The sequence below is a fragment of the Strongylocentrotus purpuratus genome, unplaced genomic scaffold (genome assembly GCF_000002235.5).
Source record: "Strongylocentrotus purpuratus isolate Spur 01 unplaced genomic scaffold, Spur_5.0 spur5_contig_837, whole genome shotgun sequence".
NCBI lineage: Eukaryota > Metazoa > Echinodermata > Echinoidea > Camarodonta > Strongylocentrotidae > Strongylocentrotus > Strongylocentrotus purpuratus.
Window position 1 is genome coordinate 672,298 of NW_022145543.1, and position 19,246 is coordinate 691,543.

Below are 19,246 nucleotides of genomic sequence, written 5' to 3' on the forward strand. Positions count from 1 at the left end.
TACTTGATGTTAATTGAGAATATAAGGGAAATTAAATTTGACAGTGCTTTCTTAAAAAAAGATAGAAAGAAAGTTGTATGATACGGACACAGCAACACAGGGGGTAAGCAGGGCAGAGGTCTCCTTGATATACCTTGTATCTGAGATTTGAAAATAATATTCCTCACCTCCTGGCAGAGCTAGGGGTAACCTAGTCTCTTTTTCTTTTTCCTTTCTTCCATTCTCGTATAACAAAGTGACTGTTTTTCCCTCCCTAACAAAATACCCTGGTGCCACTCCTAGTATGACTTATTGAATGTTCAATCTTAATCACTTATTCTCTTATATTCACAACTGACATTTCTATATGCAATTTGTTTAAACTGGAAGTTCATTCTTTTTTTCAGTATTCATGGATAAATTGTATAGTACAAGGCTGTTAAGTGAATTAATATATATATATATATTGAAACTGCAAAAAAATTATAATATAACTTATGAATTCAGAACTGTAAATAAATTAAGCATTTTATCAAAACTGAAATGTATGTTTTGTTCACTTTGAAGTTAATGAGCAAAGGTATGCTAGAAGAGGTTTGAGAGTAAATCAAATGAAATGAAATGAGAGTGCAATGAGTGTCATTGTTTGAGTCAGATTTTGGGGGTATGAGGGGGGGGGGAGAATGAAAGAACAGAAATTGACCATTAAGGTATGATGTCATTGGAACACAATCATGAGGGGGCTGTCGAGGATGACTTGTGAGAGTGTAGCATTTATAAATATATATGTTCAAATATGTTAATGAATATCTTTAAAAAACAAAACAATTATGAAATTATATGAACTTTTGCCAAATCTTGTAATTTGTCATATGCATGCAGTTTGATAGTTGGAGCTGCAGCATTTATTCTTTGGATTTTTTAACAATTAGATAGATATGACGAGTATTTCTTTAAGTGATAAATCAAGTTTTAACCAAATGGAAATATTTAAGATTAAATATGTAGAAAATATAGATAAAATAGTTTAATGATAGACGAAAAGTAAGGGGTAGGAAGAACAAAATAGAAAATATGAAGTCTAGTATTTCGGGAAATGTCATATAAAGATTGCTTAAAATAAGCATTTATTCGCATGTGAAAAATTACCTGGAGAGGCTTAATATTTCATAAAATACTCTCTCGAGCATTTTTTTGGGGTAATTATAATTAAACTCATTATTATTAGGAGTATAGTAAATATTATTATTCGTGCATTAATTACCAAAAACTAAGTGACTTTACGAAGCGTCCTTAACCATACGCGTAGTATGCGCTTGTGTTGCGCGCATACGTTTCGTGACTTTACGAAGCGTCCTAAACCTAAGTTGCAACACCATCAAATCACGCGCATTCAATTTATGATTTTACGAAGTGACCTAAATGCTTATTGCGAGAAAATCAGCAGTTGCTGAAATGCCGCGATATGTTTTTCTACAATTATCATATTATTAAATTGAATTCATGCAAAAATGGGTGCAATATTACAAAACTAGAGAAGTTATGCTTTACATTGATATCAAACAAAACGGAAGGTTTCTGTAAACATCTGAGTAACGAGCGTCGGCAAAATGCTCTAACTTTTGAAGCGATTTTCTCCACAGTTTAGTTTTGCCTTTAAAAGGGGTTTATGACGGTTCGTAAAACCGCAGATGAATTGACATTTACCGGATCCAGATGATACAGAACATTGCAGCGAGACTGGTCACTCGCACTCCATACCAACAAAGTATAACTAGTACTCTGAAGAAACTACACTGGCTTCCTGTAGATAAGCGCATCATATTCAAACTCTTATTAATTACATTTAAAGCACAACATAGTTCTTCTCCTTCATACCTGACTGATTTGCTCAAACAATACCACCCACCCCGAACCCTCCGTTCAAGCAATCAAGCATTACTTTGTGTACCAAAAACCAATACTATATTCTATGGGGGCAGATCATTTGCAGTTGCTGGACCAAACCTTTGGAACAATCTCCCCAAATTCATACGACAGGCACCCACTGCTGCAACATTCAAATCTTCACTAAAAACGCACCTCTTTGGCCTTAATTAATTAGTTTAAACTATCCTGACTTACGTTCTTTGTTTTTGACCATGTTAGCTATCTCTTTATTATGTTATTTACTATGTTAAGTTAGTCATTTTAGTAGTATAAGATTTGTATATTTCTCTGTGTTGATTCATTTTATGTGATTATAATTATGCTTGTACAGCGCAAAGAGAAACTTATGTTTATTTTGCGCTATATAAATATTGTATTATTATTATTATTAAAATGAATAAATAGTATTAGAATTTGTAAGTTGGGCGAACTAATCTTATAACATAGACTTATGCAAATACATTACTTCTTCAAATGAAATTAAGAACAGACAAATATGAAGCACAATAGTAATTCCCAAAAGAACATAACTGACAGGAGCGTACGTAGGATTTTTTCGAGGGGGGGGGGGGGGGGGGGGGGTTAAAATTTGAACTCACGTCGAAAATTTCACAACGACTCGGCCAGCCGCTGAATAAGCGGGGGGGGGGGGGGGTTTCACCCGAAAATTTGGCCGACCGACATTTCGTTCAGTCGGGGGGGGGGGGGGGGGGGTAAGGTCACCTTTTTTGGTCACCCTTTATTTTTTTATTTTTTTTATTTTTTTTTTTAATTGAGGGGGGGGGGGGTTCCTCCAAAACACACACATAAACAAAAATTAGGGATGGGGGGGGGGGTTTAGACCCACCCCACCCCCCCCCCCCTTGCGTACGCGCCTGATAACTGATAAACACCTATATGGGGAACATAAATTATTTTTGTAAGGCATTGAATTATCACTACTTGTAGCAACCGAGTGAAAATTGTATTTTAAAACAACTTGACATTTTAATAATTAGCAATCGAGAATTTCTTCATTCTTCATCTTCTCAGAAATTCACTGATTAATAATTTGTATGACTCTTCAGATCGAGCAGAAATTCATTGAAGTATCTCTACTTGTAGCAACCGAGTGATAATTGCATTTTAAAACTTGACATTTTAATAATTAGCAATCGAGAATTTCTTCATTCTTCTTGTTCTCAGAAATTTACTGATTAATAATTCATATGACTCTACAAATCGATCAGTGCCAATGGGAGCGTAGTGACCGAGCGAGCGAGGAGAGTTTCCATTTTAAATTAGTGATGGCACTTGAGAGCTGAAATAATAGTATAGGCCTATAGTGTGTTTTCGTTTTCCCATATAATTATGTTATTGTTTGTTTGTTTCTGTGTGTTTTTTTCTTCTAATAATCCTTTGGATTTCCGCCCATGCTGGCAGTCAAGTATTGTACGTGTCTAACTCAGTTTTGAAAATACTTTTTCTTTCATGATATTGCTTAAAGGTAAAGACCAGTATTGGAAACGCCCCAATTTCAAAAAATGAAATAGAAGCTCTCATTACCAATCATGTGAAAGAATATGTTTTGACTCATACATGATGATAACAAATTTGCCGGGAAACCACCTACTAATTCATATATTTGGTAAATTTGTTTCTCTCATGGTCTGTGAGAGATATAGGGTAGTCCCATATACATCTTTCTGTGTATAGTGCTTGTAACTTTACGAAGAATGGGCCAAATTTCTTATCATTTTGATGATTCCAGAACCTTGCAGATGCTAGATGCTAGATGATCAACCTTTTCTTATCGATTCCACAACGTTTCTTTAACAATGCAATCGCATGACCATAACCTTTAAGCTTAAGTATGGTTGGCTTATGAGACGAAGGTCTACTGGAGGGGAGAAACTCAGCCATTTAGATTTCTAAAAGACGTTCGATCTCCTGTAAACATAGATATGAAACTGAAGTTTTCTGTAACACATGTAGTTTTATTTTGGCTGCCTTGTTGCTCGTTATTTTTTCTTTATTTCTCTTTTTTCCCCCCTTTATCTCCCTCTTTAATTGTTCTTCGTCCATCCTATATCGCTATGCCTTTTCTCGAGTTTTTTTTTTTCTTCCTTTTTCGATATCGTTCTAATTCTTTCCTTTATCTTTTATCTTTCTTTTTTTTATATGCCTTTTTCTATTTCCATTCCATTTTCTTTCCTCTTCCTCTCTTTTCTTTTTCTTTCTTGGCTTCTTTTATGTCCTTTCCTTACTTTATTTTCCCCTTCATTTACTTTTCAGTTTAGTTCCCCTCTTTCTCTTTTTCTCTCCTATTCAATTCGTTTCTGACATTTCTTTATTTACTTTCTTTTCTCTTTCATTCATTTTCATCCCTTTCCTTCCATTCTTTTTTTTTTCTTTCCTTTTCCATTACTTTTCATTTCTCTTTTCTTCCTTTGCTCTCCAAAGGTCCGTAAAATCAACTAACATTATTATAGGCTTTTTTGTTATCACTTTGTGATATTTCAGTACAAGCTATGGTCTTGGCCCAGTTGAATAACTAAGCATTGATGGTAATTAACTTCAATGGAAACTTTGGTTTGATTGGCTGTTGAGGGATGTTGCCATGGTAAAGTTACCATCATAGCAATGTGTCACCACCCTAAATTAAGGAAGATGGATAATCGAGACGTAGTTCCATTTGTCTTGTGTAAAGTGAGTGACAGGTAGTCAATGTACAAGTATATGCATAATAATCACTAAAGGATCTATATTAATTCTAGACAAAGGTGTATCAACTTTTATGTTGCTAAATTTTGTGGGGAGAAAGTGTGATGAATAATATTTTTTTCACGTAAAGTTCAGCGCTGGAAGGATGCAGAACATGATGCAGAAGACTAGAGCCCCTGCTGCAAATTAAAGAGCGCCATCTACGCCAAATATGCGGAAGAGGCTGTCATAGCAACTGCCGTCAATCAGTTCGACTTGATTTGAATGACCAGACGAAAAACAGTGAAAAACGTTTAATTTTGAATTATTGAGGGGAAATAACAATACAGCATGGGTGACCAACAGCGGAAAGCAGTGAATGGTGGAGAGGAGAATAATTCAGATGATATTGATCGCCTTGAATTGATGTCCACAATTGGTTTCAATGGTAAGTCGTTGCCCGTGGTTTCAGCACCCCGACGTGACCCGGCCCTCGCCGCATAACAGCAGGGCAATGTCAGGGCTCGGGTTTTGGTGCGCAGCGTTCATGAGCTGCCTGGTATGGCGTGGCATGGCCTAGCCCTAGGACGTGTAGTGACGGAGCGGAATATAACTTACTGGGCCTAAATCTTAACTATAATTACATATAAACGACTATAATACGGATTTATCCTACCATAGGCTGTATACTATACTGCTTGAAGTCTGTCTCAAGAAGCGCTTGAAGTGTTGCTCGTTGAGTGGAGCTCCACCGTCGCTAGTAGTAGTAGACCGAAGAGACAGAAGAGACGGGCAATCAACAGTGTTTGTCGCGTGCAGTCTCAGGTTCAATCTAACGTTCCCAGTGATAAGCACGCCCGCGGAAACTACCGCGGGTGTCGCCTAATGCGGGACTTACGCGCATATGCCGCCAGAGCCGTAGTGGCTCAGGCTGAATCACTACAGACGTTTGGCAATGTAAATGAAAGAAAATGAAAATGTATAACCGTTATCTGATTATGAGAAGTAATAGTCGGCCACCTTTTAGTTGTATGATTGAATTTCGAAATGATGGCGTCTGTGAATGTGTGTGGCATGGCCATGACTGAGAAGTGAGATTGATCATTGAGAACAGTCAGTGAGTCACTGAGTGGGCGCTGGTCGAGTATGAGAGAGAATGATAATAATAATAATAATGGTGGCTTTTTATATAGGGCACATGTCCATCACATTGTTTATCTGCATAAACAAGGATATCCCCGTTTTAAAACGCAGACAAAATGCCTCCCAAAAAATAAAGATCTTCTCAAACGTTTTTTTTCTTCGTTCAGTACACTCCAAAAACCCCCATGGTAGTTTGGTACATTGCTGGTAATTTGTAGTGATTTACATGTACCTTGTGTCTGCAACATATGTGAATATTTTAAGCCTTAACTAAGCGTAAAGCCAAAAGTAGAATTCAGAAAATAAGCATGTTATTGTTACACTTCACTGTTAAAAAAGCTTAGAAATTCATTATGGATGTGATTAAATTGTTTTCTTTGATGACAAGCCATCTTCCCTTTGTATTTCCATCTTCAGGATCAAGCCAGGGCAGCTTATCGGTGCACCCTGACAGGAATCATATCGTCTATCCCCTTGGCAACACCGTCATCGTTGAGAATCTCAACTCTAAGAAACAAGACTTCCTACAGGGTCACACAAACACTGTGACCTGTGTCACCATCTCACGCAGTGGCCGCTTCATAGCATCCGGCCAGCAGACTCACATGGGTTTCAAGGTATGGCAAGCTTTTGTTCTTCATCAGATTTTACAATACATGATCTGGTGACAATTGGTTGGACCCAACACTACTCCTCACACTCTATCAGACATTTTATACTAAACGTAGCATACACGTAAATTTCATTCACAACGTAGGCCCAATCATTTATCTTTGGCGAAATGCAACCTGAAGCAAATCAACCACACCAAAATACCTCAGAGTTGTAGGGCAGTTTTACTGACTGAACTACTGAAATATGCCTGCAAATTGCCCCCAACTGTTCTTCCAGAAGACGAATCTGACAAAGAGTCATATGTTGTCTATCCCCTTCGCAACGCCATCATTGTTGAGGATATCCACTCAAGAAACAAGACTTCCTACAGGGTCACACAAACATGGTGACTTGTGTCACCATCTCATGCAAAAGACTTCCAGAAGACGAATCTGACAAGGAGTTTTGGGAATATTTGGTACCTAAAGTAGCAAAACTTTTAAAGGGACATTGAAATTGATGTAGCATTTTTTTCTCCAATTCTTTGCAGGCCATGATCATTGTCTGGGATTACGAGAAACGTTCGGTCCACTGCAAGCTAGACCTGCATAAGGTCAAAGTTCAAGACCTGGCCTTCTCACCCAATGACCTCTACCTTGTGTCTCTGGGAGGTCAAGATGATGGCGCTATCGTGATCTGGGATGTGATGAAGAAGGAAGCAGTGTGTGGATCAGAGGCGGCTGTCAAGAGCGCAGGGACTACGTACTGCGTTGCTGCAGCCAACCAGAGCGACTTCTTATTTTTCTCAGGCGGAGAGTGAGTATTTGTACATGCATGTTGTTCACTACCGATCAGGGCCTGTTGCATGAAACTTACCATTGATGGTAACTTTGCCATTAATGGCAGCTTCCATGGTAACAGGGCTCAACAGCCAATCCAAATCAAGGTTTCCATGGTAGTTACCACTGATTGCAAAGTAATTACCATCATTGGTACATTTTGTGCAACAGGGCCCAGAGTACTAATTTTAAGTGTGGGACGTACTCACTGAGTGAAGCCATTTGAGCGCCGCCATTTGAGCGTCATATTGATCTGAGCCACAAATTGCCCAGCTTTTTACTTTCAGAGGCATGATAATTTAGCACTAAACATCACCAAACATGGATGAAAATAACTTAATGTGAGATACTCCGATATCAACCAAGATAGGCTTGTATAAATTGTCAAATTTCAGCATAAGAACATTTAGATCTTTTAAACAACAATAGTAGATCTAGCAGATGTTTCCTGTTCTATCAATTTTGGGAACCCAGGTACCCGCCTGACATGTTGGTAAGGGTAAGGGTGATAAGGTGATAAGGGTAACTTTTTATTGGGTACCTAATATCTAGCATTCTAATTAGATAGTTTAGCACCGGTATCACAGATGTCTAATGATATTACACATTCCATTTGACATTGTAATTTAGTTTTAGATGCCCGTCTAGAATCTTGCCATTGGGAATTGCAAGATTATGCAAACCTCCTAATCTATCTAAAAGAATGAAGAATACAAATTAACTGTTTATTGTGTATCTAACCTTGAAAATGAGACAAATGAGGCCGGGTCAGATTTACAGATATCTAATGCTCCTTCCATCCCTTTGAACATGATATTTCAGGCGTACATTGCGTGTTTGGGATCTAGACGTGGAGAATCGAAAGATCAGGCCTACTGATGTATCATTGGGACAGCTCAAACGAATCGTCAAGAGCATTGTGGTGAGTTTAAAATTTGTATAAAAGGGCAGTTATATGGAAAATATCAGGCAGAAATGAATAGGCCTTGGGGTGACATTTCGGTGTTATCAATATAATTTAACATATTCTTTTCTACAAGTATGACTTTGCTGATTTCTATCTTTTAAGATTTCATTTAGTCACATATGAGGTGATCTGTAAAAATTATGCAAGATTCCTAAAGCATAACTAATTTTTGTTAAATGAAAGCATAAATATGAATGTAAAATGAATAGTTTATGGAATAGCTAAAAGAAGAAACAAGGATTAAAAAAAAAATCGGGGGGGGGGGGGGAGGGGAGGAGTTGCTAGATGCACTCTAAAACAAAATTCTGCCAGGTCACACCTGGGTCAAGAAAGGCAAGTTGATAAAATGCATTGATTAACAGCATATGCAATGGGCAGAGATACAAGCCCTCTACAGTTGATCGGGAGTCTGTTGAAAGAACTTCTCCACCATGACTACCATGACTTGGTACTCCACTCAATTTGACAGGCAAAAAAAATATCATTATTGAAATATTGATTTTATAATGATCATCATAATTGATGGGTTGTATAGGTTGCACCTGAGGACGACTACTTCTACTGCGCCACTACCACAGGCGACATCCTGAGGATCATTGCCAGCACTAAGATGCTCAGCTGCTACGGACCCAAGAAGGACCTCTTTGGGATGGGCGTGACTTCACTGGTCCTTGTCAAAGACGGTACCTTCCTCCTCGGCACTGGGGACGGCACTGTGGCCCACGCAAAGTTCATCGATGACAAATTCAAGGTCATTAAGTGAGTAGCGTTGCCAATTTGAAGAACTCGCTTATAAGATACCGTATTTACCTGTTGGACTAGGCGTTGTGGCGTGCATCTGTAATCCAGCTAACAATATAAGTTACAAACTGATTCAGCTGAGGACGCAAGTTCAAAACTGAGTCACGTCTTTCGGATGGTGACGCTTAAATGTCCGTTCGCAGACATAAATAATCATATCTGATTGATTCTTGTCTTTAAAAACCTAATACACACACACACACACATGTTGACTCCTGAATTGTTTCATTCCCTCGGGTTCCTTAAAGAGAAGGTTGAGTTCTGGGAAGAGGTGAAAAATAATTTGTGAGCGTTATCATTCTTATCATGCAAGTGTGGAAGAACATCAGATAAGATATGTTCCCTGAAAAGCATGGCTCTTCAAATGCCTTCATATTCTCAATATATCATGTATTGTAACATCGTAAAAATCCAGGGTAGGATTTTTACGCCACGTGTTTGTGTAGTCTCATATACATCTTTCTGTGTACAGTGTTTGTAACTTTACCAAGACTTGGCCAAATTTCTTATCATTTTGATGATTCCAGAACCTTGCAATACACACAAATTCTTCTATGCTAGATGATCAACCTTTTCTGGTTGATTCCACACCGTTTCTTTCACAATGCAATCGCATGACCAGAACTCAACTTCGTCTTTAAAGACCACTTACAAAATCAAATAGTACTTGATACTCGATCTCCTTAGCAGCTCACTCAGGAAGCTATTCTAAATAGTACATAGGGTGGGGCGAGTGTAGCTGCAAGGAGTGCCATGAAGTGCAGATATGGTGTGTGGATAAAGCACTTATCAATGTTCAGTAAATGAATAGAATTTACTTTGATAAAGCATACGATTGGATAGAAAGTGAAGTAGAATAGTTCTTTCGTTTTGATGTTCTCAACCCATTGTGTATAGGACTGTGTGGATCCCTGTGGAAAAAAGACAATTTAGGAGTCGGTGGATTAAATCATATATGTAGATTAATTATATCTAATCACATTTGCTGATTAAAAGGATTACATTTATCTAGATATGGTTGCCAGCATGCACTTCATAAATGCTAATTCAAGGTTTAAGAATTGAATTATTTCTTTGAACTAAGTCTCTTTTTTTCTTCATTATCATTGTAGGAAGAAGAAGATTGACAAGGCTGGCCACATTACTTCCCTTACTTTAAGAGGACAAGGTCATCAGGTAAGACGTCATCCTATTTATTAACCCACATCAGCACATTGAGTGATTTCAAGTTGAGTGTTTAGGGCTGGTGTTACAGAGTGACAATTAGATAATACGATATCACCTCTTAAAATATGATTATAAAAAAAAAGAAAGATTAAAAATCCAATAAAAACCCATAAAAAATGCAGAAATGCATAGAAACATGTACAGGTAAACCCTGTAACCCCCCAAAAAACTTTGCTTGACAATTTCCTCATTAAATCTTAATGAAAGAGCAAACATTTGTTTGACAGTTCTTACCTGTAAAACATTTTCCTGAATTTTCAGAGCAATTTAATTGTAACTAATCATTAAAGTCTCTAAATTGGCAATGCAGTATAAAATATAAAATCACTATTTTTGTGTACAACTTGGCAAGTTTTTGGTTAACTTCAGCTATTTGACAATGACTGAGGCAACATTATGGAATGTTTTTTTGCTAAGATCATAAAAGAGAATCAGCATGCGTAAAAGTGTAAAGGTGGTTGAATAGATATGTTTCTGAGAGTCTGCTCCTTCTGTTACACTTGAAACTAATATGCCTGTTTTGTATTTTATCTTTCTTCACAGTTCTTTGTCGGGACGTCCAATTCACATATCTACCGATTCAACTTCTCAGAATTCACCTATGAAATGATCAGGACGTGTCATTATGAAGAGGTCAATGATATCGCCTTCCCAAAGTAAGTCACCCTCAAAACAGAAAGTCAAGGTTTTTTGAGAAGTCCTGGGCCTCATCTTATGCAATTTATGTAATTGATTCAGAACAATTTATGTAATTGATTCAGAACAATTTATGTAATTGATTCAGAAGAATTTATGTAATTGATTCAGAACAATGCAATGCAATTGATTCAGACCAAAAGAACATAGCAAAAGTCTGGAGACTAATATTATCATATTTAAAGTAAAATACAAGAAAATACATGAAATAAGGCTATAGATTGTACATTAATATATAAGTAATTCAATAACCACTAAAAACAAGAACATGACTTAATGTACATAAATTATTATTATTATTATTATTATTATTAACATAATTCCCTCATCTCATTCTGTGTACCAACCAGAGGTTGCTCCGAGCTCTTTGTGACAAGTTCAAAGAATGACATCAGGGTTTGGGAGACAGCCTCCTGTAAAGAGCTCATGCGTATCAATGTCCCAAACATGGAGTGCCATGCTGTCTGCATCATGCCTGATGGCAAGAGCATCGTTTCTGGTAAGAAACCTGTACCATTTTGAAAATCAAAAGGCTTTCGTAAAAAAATTATTTTGCTATTAAAGGCCCACTTTACTACTTGTAGCTACTTGCTCCCTCTATAAAACAGTGCATAATCGGTGACCATTGTTCACCATGATCCTCTTTCTTATGTTAATTGAGAGCTGAGTTGAGATAGCCACCTGTCAGTGACCTTCCTGGGTGGTCTAATCCCTCCTAGCCAAACTAGTACAGCCGCCCTTTAAAAGTACTTGATATATTTCAGAGATTTAGCAAGATAATCCTGTGAAACATGATATGTAAACAAGTGATAAGAGGTTTGGTAATTGTGCATAGATAATCGATAGGCACAAACAAAATCTTGTTTATGAGGGCTATACTTGCTCAAATATTTAATGCAACCTCAAAATTTGATTGGATTGTGTCTTTAAAATGCATGATGCAAATTTTCAAGAGCTTGGGGCCACATTGCCTTCAGCTCCTATCTCTGTTATTTTTTTGCTGTGTAATTTTCTCAAACATTGAGTACTGTAAATTGGTGATGAACATTCAAATTTGGATGATATTGTGGGATCTCGTCGTCTGGGGCGATAATAAATACGATACAGTAGAGAGTCTGCCTCGTCACAGCCAGAGGGCAAGTTAAAAACAGAAACAGTATGTAGACAGGACTCGGATCATACCAACTGTCCGACATGACCTTTGTCAGTCAGTTGATGAAGTGGTTTTGCAATCTTTGCAAAACCTTCTTAAAAAAAACCTCTCTTAACACAGTCATAAATTTCAATCATACTTTCATTAAAACAAATTCACATCCACTCAGGTAAGACTTTTAAGACCACTGATGTTGATCCTAATGATGATGGTCATAATATTTATGATGATTGTGATGAAGATTATGGCATCATTGATTAGGATGATGATGCTGGTGGTGGTGGTTGTCGTAGTGATGTCACTGGAGGTAGTGATGTTATTGATGATAATGCCGACGATGACGGAGAACGATAAACCTGATTAGATAATATCACTCTTGGAATCATCTTCGTCTCACCTTTTTTCTCTCTACCCCAGCATGGAATGATAACAAGATTCGTAGTTTCCTGCCCCAGTCTGGGAAGCTGTTGTATGAGATTGCCGACGCCCATAATAAAGCAGTGACGGCCCTGGCAGTCACCAGTAATAACAAGCGTATCATCAGTGGAGGAGGAGAGGGTCAAGTAAGAAGACTCTTTGTTATTAACACGATACATTTGTAATAATTTAATCTATTTGTGCTTTCTGAAATGCCTTTATAAGTATGCTATTCTGGTAATCATATCCGATGGTTATTCTTTTCGCAAAATATCAAAGGTAGTCTGAAAATCATGTGAGAATTCATAGCATCATTGCTTTCTAAGAACATATCAGTGCTGGGTCCCTTGCATTAAACTTATCATTGATGGTAGCTTTGCCATCAATGGCAACTACCATGGTAACAGGGATCAACAGCCAATCAAATCAAGGTTTCCATGGTAGTTACCATTGATGGCAAAGCTACCATCAATGGTAAGTTTTGTGCAACATGCAGGGCCCTGGTATTCTGAAAATTTGAGGTAGAAAAACTTTTATCTGACTACTGTTGTTTCATTGTAAAGATCAAGGTTGTATTCTTCTGTTTTCTTTCCTTTCGCCTCATTTTCTTTCTCTCTCTATCCCCCCTACTGTGTTGGGATGGTCTCCAAGCTTTGCGACTGCTTCACTGATTCCCAATTATTTTCTTTTGATAGGTGCGTGTTTGGGATATCTTCCCTAGAGAGCAGAAGCTCCGGCAGACCTTGAAAGAGCACAAGGGCGTGGTAGCCTTTGTCCGAGTCAACCATTCCGACACAGAGTGTGTCAGTGCCAGCACCGATGGAACCTGCATCATCTGGGATCTTCAGTAAGTCCAAACTGCGCACCGCACAACTTAATCATGACTAGATTTTTGGAAGGAATGCCATAATGATGCTATTCCATACAGTGCATATTACTTGATATTTGAATTGGAATTTGTCATCCCAATGGGCTTCGATTCACAGATCTTTGGAATTTTTTTTTGCAGCTTTAGCTACGGCAAAAATTATTTGCACATACCTTATTTCAATTCTAAGGAACAATCCTAGGATACTTTACCAAGTATTATGAATTGCATTATGGAGCTATGAACATGAATTGACTTGAAATATCATTTTAGTTGAAGTTTTGTCCAGTAGATCTATCTGCTTTGATACAGTCATCAGAGATAAGGTTGATAATGCATGGGACAAAACAAGGGAAACGCTCTCGGCGGTCTCGCCTGCATAACGCAATTCAATATGATAAACCAGAACTTCAATGACGTAGCGCTCATCCGCATCTCGCAACAAAAATATCGTAAATTTTATGTGGTACACTTTTGGACTGGTCAAAAAATAAAAATTTGATGCCCTGGAAGGGACATAATTTCATTTCATTCGCATAAAGAACCATAAATAATCAATGGAGCAAAATCTCAAAATTCTGTGTATAAGGTTAATGTTCCAAATTTAGCTCTACCAGATAAGGCAAACCAAATCAAAATCGGTCAAGAAATGAGGGAGAAGAAGCAATTTTTTTAATTTTTGGAATAAATTTGCATAAATTACCATAACTAATTAATGGAAACAATTTCAAAATTCTGTGTAGAAGTTTAGTGTACCAAAGTTAGCTCTACCAGATAAAGCAAACCAAATCAAAATCGGTCGAAATATGAAGGAAAAGAAGCATTTTTTTGTGATTTTCAATTATTTTTAGAATAAATTTGCATAAATTACCATAATTAATCAATGGAGAAAAATCTCAAAATTCTGTGTAGAAGTTTAGTGTTCCAAATTGAGCTCTACCAGATAAGGCAAACCAATCCAAAATCGGTCAAGAAATGAGGGAGAAGAAGCAATTTTTGTTATTTTTGGAATAAATTTGCATAAATTACCATAATTAATGGAAAACAATTTCAAAATTCTGTGTAGATATTTAGTGTACTAAAGTTAGCTCTACCAGATAAAGCAAACCAAATCAAAATCGGTCAAGAAATGAAGGAGAAGAAGCATTTTTTGTGATTTCGAATAAATTTGCATAAATTAGCATAGATAATGAATTTCACGATTCTGTCTAGAAGTTTTAAATCCCCCTCCTAGCCCTATCATATGAAACAATCAGAATAAAAATCGGTTGAAAAATAACGAAGAAGAAGCATTTTGAAAATCTTGGTGTTGATACCACAACAAAGTCTAAGTTTGTTGACCTTAAATGACCTTTGACCTTAACTTAGTGACCTGGGCCCGTATTCAATTCAATACTTAAGTACAAAATTTTAGCTTTTTACTTAGTATTTGGCTTAGAAAAAATACTTAGCCAACTTTGGTATTCAATTCACACTTTTGGCTAAGTATTTCACTCTAAATCTAAGCCAACTCCATACCAGACTTAAGCAAATTATTTGGAGGCCTTGATTGGCAGGCATATGGTTTTCTTACGCAGTATCATAACCTGCGCACAATTATATCAGCGCGCATTTATTGCAATGCATCAATTGCGCATTACTTTTGATTGACCGTGTGACGTCACAATGCTTATAAGTAAGCATTTTACTTAGATGTTGTCTTACGTAAGTATAAGTCTAAAATGCGATTTGAATACGAGATAAGTAAATTACTTAACTTAGCCATTTACTTAGTAAATTTCTTACTTATGCTAAGTATTGAATTGAATACCGGCCCTGAATTCTACTCACATGATTGGGGAGACTTGATAACCCTATGGTTCAAGTTTCTTTGACTAAGAACTTATACTTTCAAAATTATATCAAAAATTAAAAAACTTAACCTTAGGTTAAGTTTTCGATGATGATGCTACAACAAAGTCCAAGTCTGTTGACCTGAAATGACCTTTGACCTTGACTTTGTGATCTGAAATTCTACTCACATGATTGGGGATACTTGATTACCCTATAGTCAAAGTTTCATTGACTAAGAACCTATACTTTAAAAATTATATTAAAAATTATATTAAAAATTCAAAAACTTAACCTTAGGTTAAGTTTTTGATGTTGACGCCGTCGTCGCAGTCGCCGTCACCGGAAAAGCGGCGCCTATGTCTCGCTTTTTGCTTTTTTCGCAGGCGAGACAAAAATTGAACTTAACCCAAATAACTTTTCTGCTTCTTTTTCCCTGCAGTAAATTTGTACGGAGCCAGGTTGTGTTTGCCAACACCCTGTTCAGGTGTGTGTGCTACAGTGCTGAGCAGAGCCAGATCATTACATGCGGTACAGACAGGAAGGTAAGAATTTGGAGTTTACGAACCTGGGTAGAGAGAAGCAAAGACTATAAAATGCCACGCAAAGTCTAACATACGAATACTGCATATGCTTTTTTCGTTTCAGGCATGAACTTGAGCTAGCCTCATTTGCGGATCCATAAATTATCAATTCAAGATAGTTGCCCTTGTTTTGTGTTGCCAATTTGAAGAAGTGCTGATTAGTTACAACCTTTCACAATGCCTGTCCTAGGCCCCATTTCACAAAACTTGTCATCGGTGACAAATGACAGTCTTTGTTATAAGCTACTGCATGAAATTCTTGCTTCTGATTGGTTAGCAGCTGATTTGTCACTGATTTTGGTCATTTGTCATTGAAAAAAGGCTTTGTGAAACAGGTCCCTGAATGGGATAAATCATTCACGTTCCCTCCTTCACCTTGTCTTGATTACAGATTGCATACTGGCAGGCCGGGGATTCCAGCCAGATCCGTGAGGTGGAAGGGTCTAAGGGAGGCGCTATCAATGCCATGGACATGTCTAGTGATGGCAGTAACTTTGTGACCGGTGGTGATGATGCTCTTATCAAGGTACAGTCACGTCTTTGTTATCATCTTTAGGAATAAGAACTATCTGTGCAAAGAGCACTGTTATAACAACATACAGTACCTGATATATAGCAAAGTGATTTTGCTGGTCCCATCAGCTCTTTACATTCTTTTGTATTTGTTTTACCCTACTAAAACAAATTACCTGGGGGTGTTTCATAAAGCTGTTTGTAAAGTTACGCATGACTTTACAAATGATTTAAATATAAAAAGCCAAATGGAATGTTCAATATTTCTTAACTACATCAACTAAATTTGAACTTTCAGTTGTAGTTTAACATTCTTATTATCTAAACATTTTTAATGCAAGGTATATTTTTTTCCATAATTTGATTGAGGTTATTGGAAATATAATCACACTTTGTTAAAACATCAGGAAAAACTTTGGGCATCCTATCTGGCACTTCATATTCAAGTTGTTTGTAAAGTCATGCGTAACTTTACGAACAGCTTTATGAAACACCCCCCAGATATGATAAGGTAATTATCATGGTCTCGAGTTACTTGTTACCGTATGGATGTCTATGAGTCAAACACCTTTCTCTGACACGTACCCGCAGACTGATGTTAGCTTCCAGATTTCCGATCGCCGCAACATAACATTTTGGCTATTGCCGCGTCTGAAATGTCAGGCAACTAGTATGCGTCCCCATTTCTGTTCATTTTGTTGGTTGTCCTTTTAATCCAGATGGCTTAGGCCAATCCTGGTTCTGTATACAAGAACCATATCAATATAGCCAATTTTTACCCAAAATATGCCAAATTTCTTTTTAGTGATTTAATGGGAATCACTGTGATACACGCTAACACATTCTTATTGTCTTCTCTGTTTCTGCAGGTATGGGATTATGTAAATGGTGTCGTAACCAGCATCGGTGTCGGACACTGCAGCGAAATCAAGCGCCTGCGCATCTGCCCTCATCAAAAGTACATCATCAGTGTCAGCAAAGATGGAGCTATCTTCCGCTGGAAGTACCCCTCCAACTGCAGTCTTTGAAGATTGAAGATAGCAGCACAAATTTGATCCTTTGGTAGGTAGTGCTGAAGAGATAAGCTACTGTGAAAAGGGATTCAGGTATCTCTAGGGGAGAAAGGAAAGAGTTTAAGAGACTTTTTTCCCTGTTTGTGAAAAATTTACCTCTGCCAGCTTTTTGAGACTTGTGTTTATATCTTTTTCTGTCATTGCCAGACAAAAAATTACATATGATTTATAAAGATAGTTTCAGAGACATTAAAATGGAATCAGTTTGTTGGAAACTGTCAAAGGGCATTCATGATTTACTGACAAATTTGAGAGAAAGAACTTGTGATACTCTAGGAAAGGAAGCTGTTATCACCTCTTGTTATGTAATATGGCTGACAATTATTCTTGTTGTGAAAGAATGATCCTATTTTGGGGCCTTCAAATTTATGAACTAAACCCTAGATTATTCTTTTGTTCTGAAAACTTCGGTGAAAAAAGTATACAAAATAAAATTGTATTCCTAATTTTGATTTCAGATATTCATAATTTTTGTTGGAAAAAGTTTGCAGGTATGAGATCGTAATGGGGAAAATATTTTGGTTTGAATAAAGAAAAAAAAGATGCATTTGACTTTGATTTATGTTGTATTTTCATGTGCAGATTGTATATGGCTTTAAGTCAAATAAGACTTTGGCTTTCTTGTGTAACTCAATGATAAGACTATAGACTGGAAGCCAACGCAAAGGCCCATTAGTTTGTTATAATAAACTTTGAATTCTGGCAGTCTTGATTAAGCAAACCTTTCTCTTTAAAAATGTTCCATCTGGATTCTTTTTCCATTTATCTGTGTTTAGGATAGGATCATCTGCATGTGCCCCCCCCCCCCCACTTGACACATAAACTATATATGAATTCACAGCATACAGACTCCCTCCCCAATAAAATTTGGTGACATTTTTCTTTTAGATATTAGAATAATACGATTTTCGTCATGACTCACAAATCTTGAAACCTTGATGAAAATTAAATTATATAAAAAGTAACTGATTTGTACCAAACCTTGAAAAGCGATATTTGACACGGCAATATGAATGATCCGTCCAGCCATAAATCTATTTATGTCGCCCTCATGATATTTCTACCTGATTTGCACCTTGATTTGGTCTCGTCGTGTTGACAAGTGACACAGAGTTGTTCCTTTGATTTAGATATAGAAGTAGATATGATTTTTATTTCATTCCGGACTTAATTTTGAGTTAAGAAAAAAAGGTTTTTTGTTAAGAATGTGAACAAAAATCTCAAAGATATGCTGAAAGAGAAAGAATATTGAAAATTATATATGTATCATTCATAAGAAAAAAACTATTGGCATATCATTTTGATGTTTGTCACAAAAAGCAGCGTTTTCATATTGTTAATGAAATTTTATTTACCGCATATTTGGAGTCTTGGTAATTGTAGTACCGTATAACACATTGTAAACTCAATGGAATTCTATGGAGGTACAAATAGTTTATTTATCTTTAGCAAAATCAAGAAAATAACATGGTGGTTATACTTCGATGTAACCCAATAGAAATCATAAAAACATTCCTAGCTCAAACTTAATTTGAAGTTAATGTTGTATATATTTCTAAGGCATTCTAAATGTATCCATCATAGATTTTTCATTTTAATTTAGAATACTTGTATGAATTCAATTGTCTATTAACATAAACAAATTTGTATGAATTCAATTGTCTATTTACATAAACGCATTCTACAAATAGAATACTTGTATGAATTCAATTGTCTATTTGCATAAACATAAACACATTCTACATATAAATTACATGTACATTTACTGAACTCTAAGTTTTGTGTGAACTTCTGTAACATAGTATACCTATGAAATGTTTGTAAGATACATGAATTGCACATATTATGACAGATTTAATAAATAAAAACTTTTGTTTTATGGACCTGAATGCATTTGTTAGTTTTCTTTATTACATCAATTTTGCTGTTGAAATCTATGGAAAGGTACTGT

General features: G+C 36.6%; 1 protein-coding gene across 1 annotated transcript; it reads left to right on the forward strand.

Annotated features, from left to right (window-relative positions):
- The first annotated feature begins 4,818 nt into the window (after positions 1–4,818).
- On the forward strand, positions 4,819–19,184 carry LOC753927 (cilia- and flagella-associated protein 52). The gene is made up of 13 exons (XM_030986274.1): positions 4,819–5,038; positions 6,151–6,350; positions 6,878–7,143; positions 7,989–8,088; positions 8,669–8,892; positions 10,047–10,110; positions 10,705–10,817; positions 11,208–11,356; positions 12,428–12,573; positions 13,123–13,274; positions 15,568–15,670; positions 16,101–16,235; positions 17,092–19,184. Exons 1-13 carry the CDS (start codon positions 4,942–4,944, stop codon positions 17,248–17,250), a joined length of 1,908 nt encoding a protein of 635 aa, XP_030842134.1. The 5' UTR covers positions 4,819–4,941; the 3' UTR covers positions 17,251–19,184.
- Positions 19,185–19,246: the final 62 nt, after the last annotated feature.